The sequence below is a fragment of the Pristis pectinata genome, chromosome 27 (assembly GCF_009764475.1).
Source record: "Pristis pectinata isolate sPriPec2 chromosome 27, sPriPec2.1.pri, whole genome shotgun sequence".
Lineage (NCBI taxonomy): Eukaryota > Metazoa > Chordata > Chondrichthyes > Rhinopristiformes > Pristidae > Pristis > Pristis pectinata.
Genome location: NC_067431.1, coordinates 19,156,677 through 19,175,161, shown reverse-complemented (window position 1 = coordinate 19,175,161; position 18,485 = coordinate 19,156,677). Strand labels below are relative to the sequence as shown.

Below are 18,485 nucleotides of genomic sequence, written 5' to 3'. Positions count from 1 at the left end.
GAGGGCTGATCTGATATTTGTCATCAATTCTACTTTCCTAGCTGATCCCTATTGCTCTTGATTCCCTTGTAGTGCAGAAATTTCTCTCCCAGTCATATTGACTAGATATTGACAGTTCTGCGAGAGTTCCAAAGATTTATTACTTCTAGACAAGAAATCCCCGCCCTTAGTTTTAAGTTGTCCATCCTCTACTCTGAGACTCTGTTTCCTAGTTCAAGGCCCTCCTACTAGAGGGAAATATCCTCTCAAACATCTACCCTATCAAACCCACTCAGAGCCTTGAATGTTTTACTGAGCTTGCCTCCCATTCTCCTGAAATTCAGAGAGCAAAAGCCAATTCTGGTGAATCCCAAGTGGTGAATCAGTGTCAAGGACTCTCAGAAAGGGATAGAGTCATTTCTTTCCCTAACTGTTCTGACATAGTTTGTAACATCCAAGTGAGAACAGCACTTATGGAATTTGATAAACAAGATTTGCTTTCTTATGTGGCACTGTAGATTAGAAAAAAAAGTTCTTTTGAGCTCCACCAGAGAGAGCAATCAAGTATTTTCTATCAAGCTGAGCACAGCATGGTGGTAGATTATGGGCCGTAAATTGCTGCCTCTACTCAAACCAAGCACAATTTTGGAATATTTGTCTCTGACTTTCAGAAACAATTAAAAGCAAATGAAAATCAAACTATTTTTTAAAATAACATTAAAAAAGTACTTAATATTTGTGAACAGTAAACTCTTAAATAAATTAAATAAAACATGTAAATTACATAATACTTCCCTTGCTGTTCTTCTCTGAAATGAAATTGCTTTTCCAAGTATAACCTGGTGCAGGCTCATTTGACAGACCTCCCTGTATAGTGGAAGTAATTGCCACAAATTTGTATTCTGCCACTGGAAATCAAAAACAAAATCACTGAAACACCTAGCAAGTTCGGGACTTGCATATTCTGTGCAGCTCCCCCGAACTTGATGCCAATTAGATGGAGAGATGCTGGCAGTGCATTGCAGATCTGCCAGCAGTTCCCTGCAACATACCACCTACTGTTTTACCATGGTAACTGCAAAAATGCAGACTATTACCTATCTTTTATAATCACATCAACTATTTTCCTTTTGTGTTATTCGAATTCCAACAATCTTTTCTCTATTGATGCTCATCATGGGTGATGCTCCAAAATGACATGGATAGTCTAGTGGGTTGTTTTCCCCATCCTCTTGAGTAGGGATCGAGCAGAAGAAAGTAGTAAATGCTACCAATCTGCTTCTGTTATCATAAAATGGCTATCTTTTTTCAGTGCTTATAACTAAAATTTTAATGGGTCCTAAATAATGCTGAATAAATAATTACAATGAGATCTAATTTCCAAACTAAGTTAGTTGGAGTGAAAAGTTTTGTTTGGCTTTAACTTTGATTTATATGAACACCATACAAAACTGTAATAATTTGTGCACTTGTCAGGAATTATTGTATGCTTTGAAAATGGCAGATGTCATCTGGGTAGTCTGGGGAGCTTAATTGTGTTTAATATTTGCATGCAATAACAAATTGAATGAGCCATTGACCACCTTCAACTATCCTGATCCCAGAGCATTCTTGCCAGTGTTCAGAATCTGCCAAATGATTTGAAAGTGCATCAGTACGCTGCTGAATTTTCTTCGTGCTTTTGTGCCACAGGAATGGTGACAATGACCCGAAGGAGTTGACCAAGATCTTTGCTCGGGGCCAGACATGCTGTGAAGAATGTATCTGGAATGCACTGGAACAATGAGCTCTGTCTGTTAGGAGGGTTGCCGGAGGCAGCTGGTGGTATTATGGTATTTTGATAGTTTGAATAACTCATTGTGTCTATATTTTCATTTCATGTTCTCTTGTGGCAGTCCCTCTGTCGGCACCAGAGTCACTGAAAATCCTACCAGAAAAAGACCACATCCTGCTGTTCTGGAAAAGCCTCAGATTAAAAGAACGGAGCTTTAATGACAGCAGGGTAAGTGTAAAATATGATCAAAAGTTGCAGCTATTTACTTTGAGCTGACTCCAATTTTATCTCAAGTCATTTGGCATTAAACTGTCCAGCAGAATAAGCCAAAAATGCACAGTCAAGACAGCAAAAAGCTATTCTGGAAACATTTTGGAAATGCATTTTATAAATCATGGATATTCTCACCCAGATTAATTTGAATTTGCACACATTGACTATTGCATGTCATAGGAATTGATAACAAATTTTATTTTTAATGTTTCCACTAGTGTGCATATTATTATGCATGGTTACCATGAGCGTTGTTAGTTGCCTGTTTTATGAATAAAAGGGAAGGTCCTCCACTCCTTCCATTACATGACATTGTGACTTGGTAGAGTGAATGAGATGGTTGAATTTCCCGCCACCCTTTAGGATTTGACTAAGGTTCATACTTCAGTGGAAAATCTGTATTGGCTATTGGACCGTTACCTTTTTAGCTTATCCAAACACACTTCATGTATTTTCTCATTCCTCTTTTGGGAGAGAAGATTAAGGAAAAAACAAAGAGATTTTATAAGTATATTAAGGGAAAAGGGTAACTAGAGAGAGAATAGGCCCCCTCAAAGACCAAAGGGGACATCTTCATGTGGAGCCACAGGAGACGGGCAAGGTCCTTAATGAATATTTCTCCTGTTTCTTGTCATGGCGAAAGATATGAAGACTTCAGAATGAGGAAAAGTAAATGGGGAGGCCTTGGGGAAAGTCTGCATTACAGTAGAGGAGATGCTGGATGTCTTAAAAGGTATGAAGGTAGACAAATCTCCAGGACCTGACCACGAATATCCAAGAACACTATGGGAAGCTAGGGAAGAAATTGCAGGACCCCTGGCTGAGATATTTGCATCATCGTTAACCATGGGTGAGATGCATGTAGACTGGAGGGTAGTGACTCTTGTGTCTTTATTTAAGAAGAGTAGCAAAGAAAAACCTGGCAACTATAGGCCAATAAGTCTAACATCATGGTAGGTAAGTTAGTGGAAAGGATTCTGAGGGATAAGACGTACGTACATCTGCAAAGGCAGATTGATTAGGGGTAGTCATCATGGCTTTGTGCATGGGAGATCATGTCTTATGAACTTGAATGAGTTTTTTGAGGTGACCAAGAAAGTTGATGAGAGCAGGGCGGTGGATATGGTTTATATGGGCTTCAGTAAGGCCTTTGTTAAGATTCCACATGGTAGGCTGCTCTGGAAGATTAGATTGCATGGAATCCAGGGAGAGCTGGCTAATTGGATACACATTTGGCTTCATGTGAGAAAGCAGAGGGTGATGGTGGAAGGTTGTTTCTCGGACTGGAGGCCAGTGACTAGTGCTTTGCCTCGGGTCAGTGCTGGGCCCATTGTTGTTTGTCATCTACGTCAGTGGTTTGGATAAGAATGTGTAAAGCATGATTAGTAAGTTTGCAGATGACACTAAAATTGGTAGCATAGTGGACAATGAAGAAGGTTTTCAAAAATTGCAGGGGGAACTTGATCAGCTGAGTAAGTGGGTCAAGGAATGGCAAATGGAGTTTAATTCAGTTAAGTGTGAGGTGTTGCATTTAGGAAAGTCAAATCCAGGTAGGACTTTCACAGTGAACAGCAGAGACCTGGGGAGTGGAATTGGTATATTATTGTCACTTGTATCAAGATACAGTGAAAATCCTGTCTGCTTACAGATCAATTCATTACACAGTGCATTGAGGTAGTACAAGGTAAAACAATACAGAATACAGAATCAAGTGTCATAGCTACAGAGAGAGTGCAGTGCAGGTGGACAATAAGGTCCAAGGTCACAACGAGGTGGATTGAGAGGTCAAGAGTCCATCTTCTCGTACCAGGGAACTGTTCAATAGTCTTATAACAGCGGGATAGAAGCTGTTCTTGAGCCCAGTGGTGTTGTAGAACAGAGGGACCTTGGAGTACAAGTACATGGTTTACTGAAAGTGCAGTCGCAGGTAGACAGGGTGGTGAAGAAGGCTTTTGGCATTCTGCCCTTCATAAGTCAGGGTATTGAGTATAAAAGTTGGGATGTGATGGTACAGTTGTACAGGATGCTGGTGAAGCTGCACCTAGAGTATCATGTTCAGTTTTGGTCACCCTGCTGTAGGAAAGATGTTATTAACTGGAAAGACTGCAGAGGAGATTTGAGGATGTTGCCAGGATTTGAGGAACTGAGTTATAGGGAGAGGTTGCACGGGCTAGGACTTTATTCCTTGGCATGTAGAAGACTTAGAAGTGACCTTATAGAATCATGAGGGGCATGGATAGGGTGAATGCACTCAGTCTGTTTTCCAGGGTTGGGGAATTGAGAACTAGGGAGCATAGGTTTAGGGGAAAGATTTACTAGGAACTTGGGCAACTTTTTCACCCAAAGGGTGGTATCTATGTGGAATGAGTTGCCAGAGGAAGTGGTTGAGGCAAATACGATAACAACTTTTAAAAGACAGTTGGACAGGCACGTGGATTGGATAGGTTTACAAGGCTATGGGCCAAATGCTGGCAAATGGGACTAGCTTGGATGGGGTATCTTGGTCAACGTGGACCAGTTGGGCCAAAGGGCCTATTTCTGTGCTGTATAACTCATGACTCTCTATAACATTGACCTTTTGCTTCAATAAAAAATACTTTCAATTTTTGATTCTCTACCCCTAACAAGGTCTTCTCAAGGAGATTGGAAACTTTTTGAACCTATTCATGGTCTTGAAATGCTTTTTATACTTCCTATTTAATCTTTTCTTGGTTTTCTTTTTCTGTTGGATGACAGTGGAATTAAACCGCAAGGGATGACAATACAGCAAACAAAGCTTAATGCTGCAACTAGGAAATTTCCATGAGTGATACTGCACTGGAATCTGATCTTTTCAAACATTTAGTTTTCTGATAATTTTATGTTAGTATTTTCATCATGGCTGGTATTTTCATCAGCAAATGAGGCTTGTACTTTCCACCAGAGCAACAATCAATACACTACAACCTATAAAATCTCACTCATTTGGCATGATACTCATTTGTGATTGCAAACATTACATTTTGACATATTTTGCACTTTAAATAAATGGCACTCAGATTAAATGATTCTGTGATCTGTCTGACTCTTGGCCATAAATTTTGCTCCCATCTTTCCCCAGTGTTAACAGCTTTGCATGTTTTAGTGAATTACATATAGGATGACTCAGGCTCTAGCATCTGTGTTGCAAAATAACCATTCCCTGGAGGGCATTTCTTTATGATGATTGAGTGGAATTTGGTACACTTAATTAGTCTTTTATAAACAGTAATATGCTGGATGAGTAAATAAAAGCTTTTGTGAGGAAGTGTTTCTAGTTTACAGCTCCCATGAGGTAAGTTGGATACTTTTTATTCTAGAAGATTTAATGAGTTTCTAAAATAGCTGGTGTTCTAAAGGATTGCTTCTCCCTGCTTTCATTGATGCTTAAGCAGTGAATGAATGTGGAGAATGTGTAATAGCTAATTGAGTGATCTACCACTCCTTGATGACTGGTGATCATTAAATGGATTCAATCTGGCATGAGAACACTGGAGATATTCATGAATCATCTGTTTTTCAGTTTCTGAGAAATTTATGTAAAGAACCTTTTTGACATGAGATGGGTGGTGACCAGACGATTGGTGGGGGATGGGAGGGAGAAGGCAGGAGAGGAATGAAAGAAATGAACAAAGTCTGCGCTTCTCAAACCTAGGATAACCGTAAGAGCCTGTGAGGCATATTTGGAGGGGAAATAAAAAATCTGTCAACTTCCCAGTTTTTTTGACTCTGGTTCCAGAATTCATTGGAGTACATTTCCCAAAAGTACCAAAAATATTATCTTGTTGACAAAATGAATGTTTTCTTGGCTGTAGCTATGCAAGATTGTTGACATTAATTGATTGAAACTGATCTGTGTGACTGGATATTTGACCAATCTCAGATTTTCCATTAAAATTGAACTCCGGAATGTTCAGCATTAAATTTGTTGATTTATTGTTGAAAAGCTGTGTACCTGTACCTGCATTGATTGAGTCTGCATATCGGAAGACCAGCAAACTTGCCACTAAGTTGATTGCTTTTTAATTTGGTTTGTATATGGACAAGCTAGCGGCTTTAAGTGGAGAAAAATGTCAGTATACATATGGAGAAAAGTGTGTATGTGTGCAAGATGCATTTTAACTCAAATTGGTGTTACTCGTAATTGTATTAATACAAAAGTTTGCATCTCAAATATGCGTTGAATACAGTACTGCTGGATCATGTGCAGTGTGACTGCTGGTAATTTGCTTGCCCTCGAGTGGAGTACATTTTTCATTCTGGTTCTCACTTGTCCAGGAATTAAAATCCTAGAAATTGTTAACTTAGACCAGAAATGATTAAGTTCCTGCTGCCACAATTCTTCTGCCTGTTTTTAATTTGTTTGGCTGTTTCAGAGTGCCCTGCTTCTGTTTGCAGGTTTTGTATGTTGATTTTTGCACTATGATTCATTGTCCTGTGAACTGCAGGATCTACTGATGGACAAACGAAATGGAGGGAAAACAGCAAAACCTAATACGTTGTCCTTTGTTTGACCCAGGGTTATGAGATCCACATGTTTGATCATACAACCAATACAACTGTATGTCTTGGGAATACAACGGATAATATCTTCAAGATTTCTGATCTGAAGGCTGGCCACAGCTACACTTTTACAGTACAAGCCAGATGCTTGTACAATGGACAGATTTGTGGTGAACCTGCAACCCTGCTCTATGATGAACTTGGCAATGGTGAGGTCAAGAAAATTTGATAATCTATGCACAGAACATGAGTAATTCATAGTTAACCTGAAGGATGAGGGTCAACTAGGCAACACGATACTTCACGTGGCTGCTGTAGTTTCTACATGCATTGTTAAGTCTGCATTATTTGCTTTGTTGTCATATCGAAGAATGGTCAATTATGCTATTGTCCCTGTGTCATCAAAGTAATGCTGTGCATAAATTACACCAACACGAGAGATAACATGTAAACACCAAAGTTTTTAGAATTATTTTGACCTAGAAATCATTTTGTTTTTTAGCTGTTTTAGACAGATTCTTTTTCTTTTCATTCTGCTTTGCTGGTTACAGACTGGCCTTCTGTTTGATTTGTAGTCAATTTGAAGATATTTATTTCTACTTAAGAATTGTCATTATTTCCTGTTATAGCTTCAAAGCTGTTCAAGGGTTAGGGAGCAATATTAACATTTAGTTTACTTTTAGTCTTCAGAATTTACCTGTAGGTGAGGATTTAAAAATGTTTCATTTCCCTTCATACAAGGATATGAGTAGTGGTGAGATCCCGATGGTGAGGCTGGATCATGCCAGGTGTAGTCCATTGCCGCGTATAGTTGCACTAACCAAGGCTGGATGTGTAGGGCTGAGTGAACAGCAAGGACTGGATGGGACTGGGCTTTGGCAGAGTGCGGAGGCCCAACCTTCAGAACCCTGTTGGATCTGGAGATTATATTGTTGAGAATGAGGTGCGAACCTTGTGGTTACAGCCGTTTTATTAGATGTTCATCGAGGTACAGGTCAAGCATTGTCTGCAGGGTTTACTTAAGTATTTTTTTAACGTTGGGATCTGCTATTACTGGCAAGGCCAACATTTATTACTCATTCCTAATTGCCTTTGCCAAAATAATGGTAACCTGCTACTATGAATTACTGTAATTCTACTGGTGAATGTGCTGTTGGGTATGGAGTTCCAGGGTTTAGACTCAACACCGATTGGAGGAACAGTGATATTGCCAAGTCAGAGTGGTGTGCAAATTTATAGATGGTGGTGTTCCCATACCCTTGAAACTTCTGTTCTCCATGCTGGTAGTGATAGTGGGTTCAAGGGTAACCTAGGCAAGTAACCACAATGTAATTTGTGGACGGTACACATACCAGTCACTCTTCGGTGGCAGAGAGATTGAATGTTCAGGCTAGTATTGGAGTACCAGTCAAGGCAGTTACTTTGTCCTGGATGGTGTTGAGCATTTTGTGTTATTGGAGCCTTGTTCATACAGGCACCTTGAATGTCTCCTGTCATGCTCCAGACTTGTAGTTGGTGGAAAGGCCTTGGGGTGTGAATCACTCATGACGGGATACCCAGCCTCTGTTCTGGTCTTGTAGCTGTGGTATTTATGTTGCTGGTCCAGGTGAGTTTCTAGTCGGTGATGATCCTCCAGATGTTAATGGTTGGGGATTTTGTGATTGTAATGTTATTGAATGTTAAGGATGGGTGGATAGACTCTCTCTTGTTGAAGATAGCCATTGCCTGATCATCTTGTTGAGGACCATGATGCAAGTGTTTCTTGCCACTTAGCAGCAAAATTCAGGCATGGGCTGATATGCTGGTATGGACTGCTTCATTTGATCAGGAGTCTCAAATTGAATTGAACTTTGTGCAATCATTACCCAACTCTCCCACTTCTAACCTTAAAGTGTAAGGATAAATAGCAGAACACTTGGAAGCACTGACTCCAGTGAAAATGGGGTTTGAATAAGAACAGTAACTTGCTATGCGGTCCTGTTCTAAATAATTTTCCAGGAGCCATAGTTATCAGTGCAACAAATGTGTGCCATGCCTCCCCTCACTTGGAGGTTATAGAAAGATTCAACAACTAGGATAAGTCATGCCAAGAATTTCTGTGCCAAATTTAAAAAATGATGTTTTTAACCAAAAAAAAAGTCCTATTATTCTATGAATGATCAGTGCATAGCACAGGGAGGAAACTGCATACAGGAGAACAATTTTCCACTATTAAATGGTGAGCGCTCACTTTAGTCCTTTCCAGTGTAATATGGCTACAGAAAAGTTACAAGGGATATAATTAGTGTGCAACTGAGAGTTAATGCTAGGTTGGAGAAAGACTTGGAAGATTTTTCCATGTAATAAATGGGATCTAGAACTCTATCTTTGAGAAATTCTGCAGGCCTCATGTAACTAAGTTTGACTTTTTTTTGGTAAAAATGTAAAATTAAACTGCATATGAGCATTTCTTTCCTTAAAATGGGGAGTATTTTGAACAACAAGGACCCCTTTAAAGTTTTACTTTGATGGTGGTAATTGGATTAAGGTAATTAGTTAATGGAATTTTGAACCACCAAATTGAATTGTCAAGCCACAAGATTTAGTGACTAAAGTTACGGATGCCTGTGGTTGAGTCCTTGCTAATGACTCCTGTTTCTCATTTACAATTTTTGGTCTTTGATTTAAAGAAGAGCTGCTTAAAAATGCTGACTATATACAGAAATCGAAAAATAAATTAATTCCCAGGTCTGATTGTACTAAAGCCTTGGGCTAGAACATTAGAGCAATGCAGAATTAGAAAACCGCATCTAAGAACAACCATGTAGGAAGAGAGACCAAGGTTGAGGAACTAAATGTTTCTGAAAATTTGTAGTCTGTATATTGTTTTTTTTTTAAAAAGGATTATTTTTCTAGCATTGTACAATCATTTAAAACCTTGTGCGGGATGTATGAAGCAAGTATTGGTAATGATTAGCAAGTCAGTATTGAAGGTCAAGCAGTTGTATTACCCCCTAGAATGCCAGGGTGGATTTATCTTTCACTTTTAGTTGTAAGAGACATGTATATTTACAGAATTTTCTGTTGTCCTTGCAACCTTTATTTTTATTGATGGGGTCACTTTAACAGTTTACAAGCAATCCATGTTTGAAATTCTTTGTCTCTCAATTGAAGTAGCGTTAACTAAATTCTTGTTTTCTCCCAAGCAGCAGATCCATCAGCTTCCAAAGGTTCCAAGTCTACAGATGTAGCAGCCATCGTAGTCCCAGTCATGTTCTTGCTCCTTGTGATGCTGGGTATTGGCTTTGCTGTGTTATTTATTCGACATCGAAGGCTCCAACACAGCTTTACAGCCTTTGCCAATAGTCACTATAATTCTCGATTAGGATCTGCTGTGTTTTCTTCAGGTGATGAGCTAGGTAAGTTTGCTCTACATGCATAGAAAAGCCTTTACCCGTTGAAGTGATGGGTATACTAAAATGTCACCAAATCCTCAGCATATTTTATTAACTTGTTACCGATGTGCAGTCTAAATTTATAAAGCATTTGTACTCTTGATAAGACTGCAATCTGATGCCAAATATATGCTCAAGCCCTCCCCATTCAGTTGAAAGAATGTTTTTCAGAATTTCTTTTCAAAGTAGATTACAGATTTATTTTGCTACTAATATAGTTTCGCTGTCTTTCCAGACTGTAGCAGTGGTTGGGAGGAACAATCTGTTAATAGCATATGTTCATTACTAATAAGTTGTAGTGCAAATATTTTGAATTTTTATCAAATTAAGGTTTACTCTCATCTACTTGAGTGAAATAGCTATCCCTTGTGTGTTTCTTTTCAGTTGAGTACAAACAAGTTTTCAAGTGCAGGTCAAGTACTTGCCTTCAGATCTCTTTCACTTAGGAAAATGGTATCTTATGGTAAAAATGCAATCAGTATTGATAATTGGTTTATTACTGTCACATGTACTGAGATACAGTGAAAAGTTTTGTTTTGCATGCCATCCATACAGACCATTCCAAAACATAAGTACATCGAGGTAGTATAAAGAGAGAAGCAGTAACAGAATGCAGAATATAATGTTACAGTTACCATTACTGAGAAAGTACAGGTAAACAAATAAGATGCAAGGGCTGTGATGAGGTAGATTGAGAGATCGAGTTCATCTTTATCATACATGAGTCTTATAGCTGTTCTTGAGCCTGGTGGTGCATGTTTTCAAGCTTTTGTATATTCTGTTGTGCTGTGTCCACAATTGGTAGTGTAGAAAATCCTGGAACAGATTGTCTGATGATGGCAGTATGCCACTCGTACATGTTGTCCCATGATCAGTTAGTGGTTTCTTTTTTAAAGTGAACATTCTTTGAATATGTAAGATTGACAATAGTCATTTAGTGTGTGCTGATTGACTGCTAGATACTACATTCCTAGATAGACTCATTTTGCTAACAGTAACAATGTCCCAGGTTATCTACTAGTTGCTTTAAAATTCTGCCACTGGAATATTTGAGTTTAGCTGCCATGTTGTTGAACTAATGCCAATGATTCCAAAAAGAGGATCCCTCTGACCAATTATCTTAAACTCCAAGTTATAACTGCACTGTGGAAATTTCTTTTGAAAACAACCTCACACTCAACGTCAGCAGGACCAAGCAATTGATTGTGGACTTCAGGAAAGTGAAGTAGGGAGAACACACACAGTCCTCATTGAGGGGTCAATGGTGGAAAGGGTGAACAGCTTCAAGTTCTTGGGCGTTAACATCTTGGAGGACCTACTTTGGGCCCAACACATTGATGCAATCGCAAAGAAGGCACTCCAATGGCTCTACTACTTGAGGAGTTTGAGGAGATTTGGTATGTCACCAAAGACTCTTGCAAATTTCTACAGATGTAGGGTGGAGAGCATTCTGACTGGCTGCATCACCACCTGGTATGGAGGCTCCAGTGTGCAGGATTGAAAGAGGTTGCAGAGGGTTGTAGACTCAGCCAGCTTCATTATGGGCACAACACTCCCCACCATCGAGGACATCTTCAAGAGGCAATGCCTCAAGACGGCAGCATCCATCATTAAGGACCCTCACCATCTGGGACATGCCCTCTTCTCATTACTACCATTGGGGAGAAGGTACAGGAACCTGAAGACACACACTCAACGTTTTAGAAACAGCTTCTTCCCCTCTGCCATCAGATTTCTGAATGGTCCATGAACACTACCTTGTTATTCCTCTTTTGCACTATTTATTTATTTTTTTCTAATTTGTTTTTATGTCTTGCACTGTACTGCTGCTGCAAAACAACAAATTTCACAACGTGTCAGTGATAATAAACCTGATTCTGAGGTATAACACAACTTCCAAAAAATTCTCAAATGATCAAAAGTCAAACTTCAAATCCACAGGGATTAATACAAATTCCTAATTAATGGATAACAAACAAGGCAAAGTATGTTAAAAACAAATTTACTACAAATTTGAGGAGTAGGGTCAGAGGCCACATTAGCCATCCTGAGCTTCCAGTGCTTTCCATTTCAGTTCACATTCCCATACCGATCTATCCATCCTCTGCCTTCTCCACTGCTAGGCTGAGGCCCAATGTAAACTACAGGAACAACACCTCATATTCTGCCTGCATAGTCTACAACCCAGTGCTCTGAACATTGAATTTTCCAATTTCAGGTAATCTTTGCCTCTGGTTTTATCTCCCTGTCCGTCTGTCTCTCCCTTCCTCCATTCCTGGGGACTGGACAGATTTTGGCTTCTCAGCCTGGATGTGCCTCCAGATGATTTCAATGGTTTAAAGTTAAGGCTATAGATAAAGTTGGACATGACCATTATATCAATGTACAGATTGAAATCACAAATTCAAAACAATAAAATTAAGAAAATAATCACAGTTTCATAGAGCATGATCAATATATGGAATAGATATTGGGACTTTCAAGGAGGCAAATCCCTAGAATCCAATCAAGAAATGGATAAACATTAGAATATAGGTGGATGCTTGAATCAAAATATTGCAAATGGCCATGCTCATTTGTAATTATCTTGTGCAGTCCTGCTGAATGCATGAGCTAATATTTACCTGGTTATTTTATTGGAAAACTCTGCTTTTCTGTTCAGTGCTTTGGAAATAACAGATTTTTGCCAAAAATGAATACTTACAAGTTTTATTTTAACGACATGAGAAAGCTATGCTGTACATGCGAAAATAACCTGGTAGTTATAGCCTATCCTACACTGGTATTCTGCAAGTTATAATCCTCTGCCCAGCTCAGTTTTGCCAGAGCTATTTATTGAAATTGGGAAACATCTCCTGCACTATCTTCAAAATGCTTGTTGAATAGTATAAAAACTGGTTCCATTTGTGCTCACAGTTGTTTGAAAATGGAGCATTACCAACAAAGGCTATAGTGGTACTTCCTGTACTTAGGAACTTGGTTGTAGAAGGGGTTTGGGGGAATGGATTTTTTTTTAATATGTTTCTTGTAGATCAATTTCCATTCACTGAATTGTTGCTGTTCATGCTTTTAGGTGATGATGAAGATGCACCCTTGATTAACGGTTTTTCAGATGATGTACCAATGGTAATTGCATGAAGACCTTGCTGCAAACAAGCGGTTTAAGAATTCTTCTAAGAAGTCTCAGCAGCAGGAAAAAACCTTTTTAAAAATGCACTTTTCTGAGTTGCAATACATTATTTTTATATGGACCAAAATTTAGACTTTATTGTAATGCGCTGTGATATTTGGATAAGATTGCAAGGTGTGTGGTGCAGCCCTGGTCCCTGACTGTAGGCTTTTGCACAGCTGTACTTCTGTTCCTTGTCTTCGGACAACTGATATATTTCAGGTTATTTGCTTGAGGGATATTACGGTTGCAATCCCTCTTTCTGATGGTTTATAGATTAGACTAATTTATCAGTCGAAAATTTAATCTTGAGGTCACATTTCCAAACTATTTTCCTTAAATAGTCATGTCTTAATGATTATGGCTTTTAAAAGAAAAAGTTAATCAAAAGAATATAACAAATTTATCATAATATCACATCAAATAAATTTGTTAAATCATGTATTTAAGCATTAGCATGGCAAATATTTTGCAACAAAAATCTGTTTATAGTGAAATTTCACTTAGGCAGTGCAATTAATCCTTTCACTATTTTCTTGTATCACTTTTAAACTATCCATTGATTTAAAAAAAATCAAAAATTATGCAGGCAGAGTTTTGGAATAATGCAATATACTTTTTATTAACAACATAATCAGGAAGTAGGCCATTGTAATATACTTCATTTCCCCTTCAATTTCAATTTGTATTATATCCAGATTATATTACAACTATTTCAGTACTCTTGCATATTCCAGCAAGATATAATTTCACAATAACCTTCATTGAGTCATACAATAGCAAACAGCAGGAAGTTATTTGGCTGAAGACTGTACCAGCTTTTGGAAAAAGCTTGTACAGTTAATTTCATTTGCACATTCTTTGTTCCTAGCTCTGCACATTTCCACCTTTAAGTATTAATCCAATTCCTTTTTGAAAGTTTTTATTGAATCTGTTTCCATTTCCCTTTCAAGTAATGAATTCCAGATCATAACAATTTGCTGCTTTTTTTCAGAAAGATTTTTTTTGCCAGTTACCAGAAGGGTGCTGAACAAATGAATGTACTACTAGGTCACAGCAGTGTATTTCCAACCCCCCCCCCCCCCCCCCCCCCCCCCCCAAAAGCAGGGTTGTAGGTCCTCGTTTTCAGGATAAACACGTATTTATCTTGTGTAGTTTATAGTATACACCAGCCCCAGTTGCCTTTAGTTGGAATAGTGTCAGATGGTCTAATCCCAAAATTTTCTTTAAAGATTTAATATTCCCAAATCCATTATCTGTTTTTTTTAAGAAAAAGAATCCAGATGTGTGCAGTCTGAAGTACATTAACACTGATGTACATTTTCTCTTGGATCTCTATTTGCCTTCCAGCTTCAATCACAGAACTACATAGCTGCCAATCTCTTGCCTCAAAGTTGATGAGGTTGACTTGAAAGACTTTTGTTACCCGCTAGTAGGTGGAAGGGGAATGGCATTTCTCTGCAAAAAGAACCTTAGCGACCCTTTCACAATTATAAGGAAGGTATATTAGTAACCCAGATACTTGCATATGAGCAGATGCATTGAACAAATGTCTCTGCCCCATTTGCCTTGCACTGAAATGGAGCTGTTTTCTAATTATATTGCCTTCACCTTTTCAAAAACCAACATTAATTTTGCTTCTGGAACTCAACTAGATTTTTGTAAATGTATGCATTATAGGAATAGTTTCCCACCAGATCTCTTGTAAACCAGAATGTTTTAATTGACACAAATGGGATGAGTTGAATAACTGGAAATGGGCCAAAAAACAAGTATTGATTATGCATTGTTGCTAAGAAGATGTGGTTAATATTTTATCAAGAAAATCTATTTTGCAGCAAAAACACCCTGCCTTCTCTGTTTTTGATTTTGACCAGTCTGCTGAGTGTTTTCTATGTTTCCTGTTTCACTTTTGGACTTTTTTGCATCTGCCTTTTTTGTAAAAAATAAAATTCATCTCAAGAAAATGACCCAAGCACTGCACGCCATTTGCCATTACTGCATCAACATGCTTGCCATTCGCTTGGACCTCTGGACTATAAATTATATTCAGCCTTATGACTGATTAATTTATGCATTTTAATTCCCATTTCACAAAGAAAGGAAAACAATTTTAAAAGAAAAAGTTGTTACAGAATCTTGATAAATTTAGTAGATTGTTTAGAAACAGCACAGAGGTAGAACTTAATTACCCATCATTCATAACATTAGAGACTGTACTATGAAGGACAATGCATGAATGATCACTTTGGGACCAAAGGATTGACTTCAGATTAGTTTCAAATTTCGTATTACTGTGATGTGATGGTAGTTTGACCATCAGAAACCGAGTGCAGCTTCAGCTTGGAGCTTAGAAGGTTGCCAGCAGCTGCCAGTTTTGCTTTGTTTCTGATCATGTTTTCAACATAAGACAAAAGTGTTTGTCCTTGCTGTTATTAAAACACCCAGAAGGTTTTAGTTCCCAGATCTGGACATATACAGTAAGTTATAGGAATTTCCTAATTTACTGCACTAGATGGCTACAGTTCTTAAATACAAACATAAGATACAGGAGTTGCCACTCCTCTGCTGGAGTCTGTTCCATCATTCAATAAGATCATGGCTGATTCAAAGTGCTGTCATTTGTATCTTCAAGTCCAAGCTCTTTTACACCATATTGTAATTGACTTTGTATCAATTAGGAGCAAAATATCATCTTAAATTGGATGATTCTTTACCTTAGTTTATCTTCCCCAATGATAATAGAGTTAAGAAAAGATTTACAGATTTTAATAGCTTTTAATATCGATGACTATTCTTATGTTTTTACAAAAAGTTTCTGACTCCCAGATCTAATGCAGGTAATATTCACTTTTTGTAATTATACAACATGTAATTATGTTTCTATAATTTGATTTGAGACTGAAAATGGGTTCAAATTCTGTTCTGAAGAATAACCAAAAATATGGATCATAATAACAGTTAAGGGCTGGCAAATAATTGCAATTGGATTTTTAAACTATCTTAAAATAATTTAAATTGCCTTAATTATTAATAAACATTTCCACAACATATTAATGCTCTTCAACACTTCTTTTCTCGAAAGAATTGCCTCAGAAATCCTATCAGCATGTATTGACTACGTACTTAGTCAAAGTTTACTGATGACACAGTCTGAAGGAATGCAACGTAAAGAAAAATCACCGTTACTAAGAGCACCATGTTTTAACACAACTCTCCTTTTATGTGAAATATTAACAGCTCCTAGTAGTAATAGAATATCTGCCTGCATTGTGGTGGTGAGTGTTAAACTGCTAAATATGAAAGTCCTACTGAACAAGATTTATAATTATAATTTTGCTGAAGAATTTTGCCTGTATAAACTAACATCTATGGGAGTATTCCACAGACTCCTTTATAAATTATCCTCACTTTTTCAAAAAGTGTTGAAGTGTCATATAAACTTGTAGCCTTGTTTGCAATCCTACTATCTGATTATGTTGAACTTGATGAGAACCTATGTGAAATTTTGTCAAATGTGCACGTTTTGAAGGGGAAAAATTGTTTTCTTTATATACTGTTTTCCCTTCACTCTGTCTTTCTAGTTGGAAAATCCATCACGTGATTCTTGGCAACCTGCTGTCTTGTGTTAGAGAAGTTTCACTGTATGGTAGTTATGTGATGCTGTGTTGAAGTGAAGCCTTTCTTAAAATTGGTCAATAATTTTTGCATTTTATTTAAGTCACATGAATGTACTATTTTACTGCTGGTGCATAGGAGGGAAATATCCAGCAGGGCTGCTTGTTTTTAATATATGGTACTACTTTTTTAATTTTCCTGTATTTTCATTTGATTTCTTGCCTTAAAGCTGGAGTGTTTTTTTCTGTATAAGAAAATGCTTAAAAGCCTTTAAATCATTCTGCCACATCTGCCTTACTGAGTAAATCTTAAGTGTCTGCTTTTGTGCATCAGCCTTTAATAATTTCTCCCACACCCCAATCCTCACAATTAAATTGCACATAAAGAGTAACATGCTCCATTCTTCAGCCAGCCAGCCAGCCACCTATCAGGACACTTTGTAGTTTTAGTGTACTCTATTTGCTTTGAAAATAAATTTGTTTGCTTCAACTTTGTAGAGAAAGAAATGCATATCAGATTCCAAAGTTGCAGATTGTACAATGCACAGTGTACAATAGTGGGTGTTTTGTATAAATGGAAAATATGTTTTTAAAAAGTGTAAATTTTGGGAAAATAATGCTGTGGATCTATTTTTTATGTTTGGTAGTGATTAGAGATCATTGAAAGCACAGTAGATGGTTTGCATGGGGATGTGGAGAGTACTTCTGTATATAGCAACAATATAAATCATGTATTGCATTTACACCTATGTTCTGTGATTTAAAAAAAAATAATGTTATGAAACAAATCTTGAATTAAGCATAGTTGTGCCAGAAATCATCAAAATTAGTGGTACTAAAGATGTTCAGGTTCAGATTTTTCACACTGTGTTTTGATTTTCAGGCTGTTGTGTTGTGAGACTTTGCACTAATAGAATATTGGGTGAATTGTATGACTGATCTCTGATTCTTTTAATCATCTATTGCTGTTAACTTTTGGAAGGGGTGCAATGTGCTTTAAATGTGGATTTATTTCACTTAATAAATTTTACTTGGATCAAGACTTTCAGGAATTTTGCAATTTTAACTGATTCTTCAATCGTAGAGAATATTTCATATTCTGTTTTAAATTTTTTGCTCCAACACTTTCTACTGTTCCTTCATTTTTCCTCCTTTTCCCTTCATCACTGTGAATATTTTCTCCCCTAAGCCTGCATAACCCCTAAGCTTCCCTATGGGAAACTGCAGCTTTTCCTGCCTAATGAAGGCAAACTTATTGCCTATTATTCTGTGACCATGTCGAGTGTGACCCTAGAAGCATGGGCATCAGTAAGCTGCTCAAGCATTTTTGGAGGAATGAAAAGTTCCGTTGCTCTTGAACAATTTCTATTCACTTGGCAAGTTTCAGTAGGAAACCTCATTGTGATTGCTAGTGGGATTCTTTTCCCTCACCATCACTGATCCCAAAATGACCAACATTTTGTCTATTTTATAAAAAGATCATTTATGTACTTCAATTCAAGCATCCCTTTATTCTTTGCTATATAGCTTTTAGTGAATGAAATGTTAGACTACTTCATCATTTCTAAATTACCATAATAGTGTTTTCTTTTATGGCATTTGTATGAGATGAAGTTACTTTATGTTCCTTGTTAGCAGCGACAACAGCTTGCTGGAATTGGAAACTGCTCCCTATGAGTAGAAGGATATACAAGTGGTTTCACTTTGTAGGAAGGTGA

At 37.6% G+C, this 18,485-nt stretch overlaps 1 protein-coding gene across 1 annotated transcript in view; it reads left to right on the top strand.

Moving 5' to 3' along the window:
- LOC127583619 (sortilin-related receptor-like) overlaps nt 1-17,809 on the top strand; it is a 153,014-nt gene extending 135,205 nt beyond the window's left edge. Inside the window, 4 exon segments of the mRNA XM_052039782.1 lie at nt 1,875-1,981; nt 6,564-6,756; nt 9,736-9,945; nt 13,055-17,809. Coding sequence (XP_051895742.1) covers nt 1,875-1,981; nt 6,564-6,756; nt 9,736-9,945; nt 13,055-13,119 — 575 coding nt within the window. The 3' untranslated portion in view covers nt 13,120-17,809.
- Nucleotides 17,810-18,485: the final 676 nt, after the last annotated feature.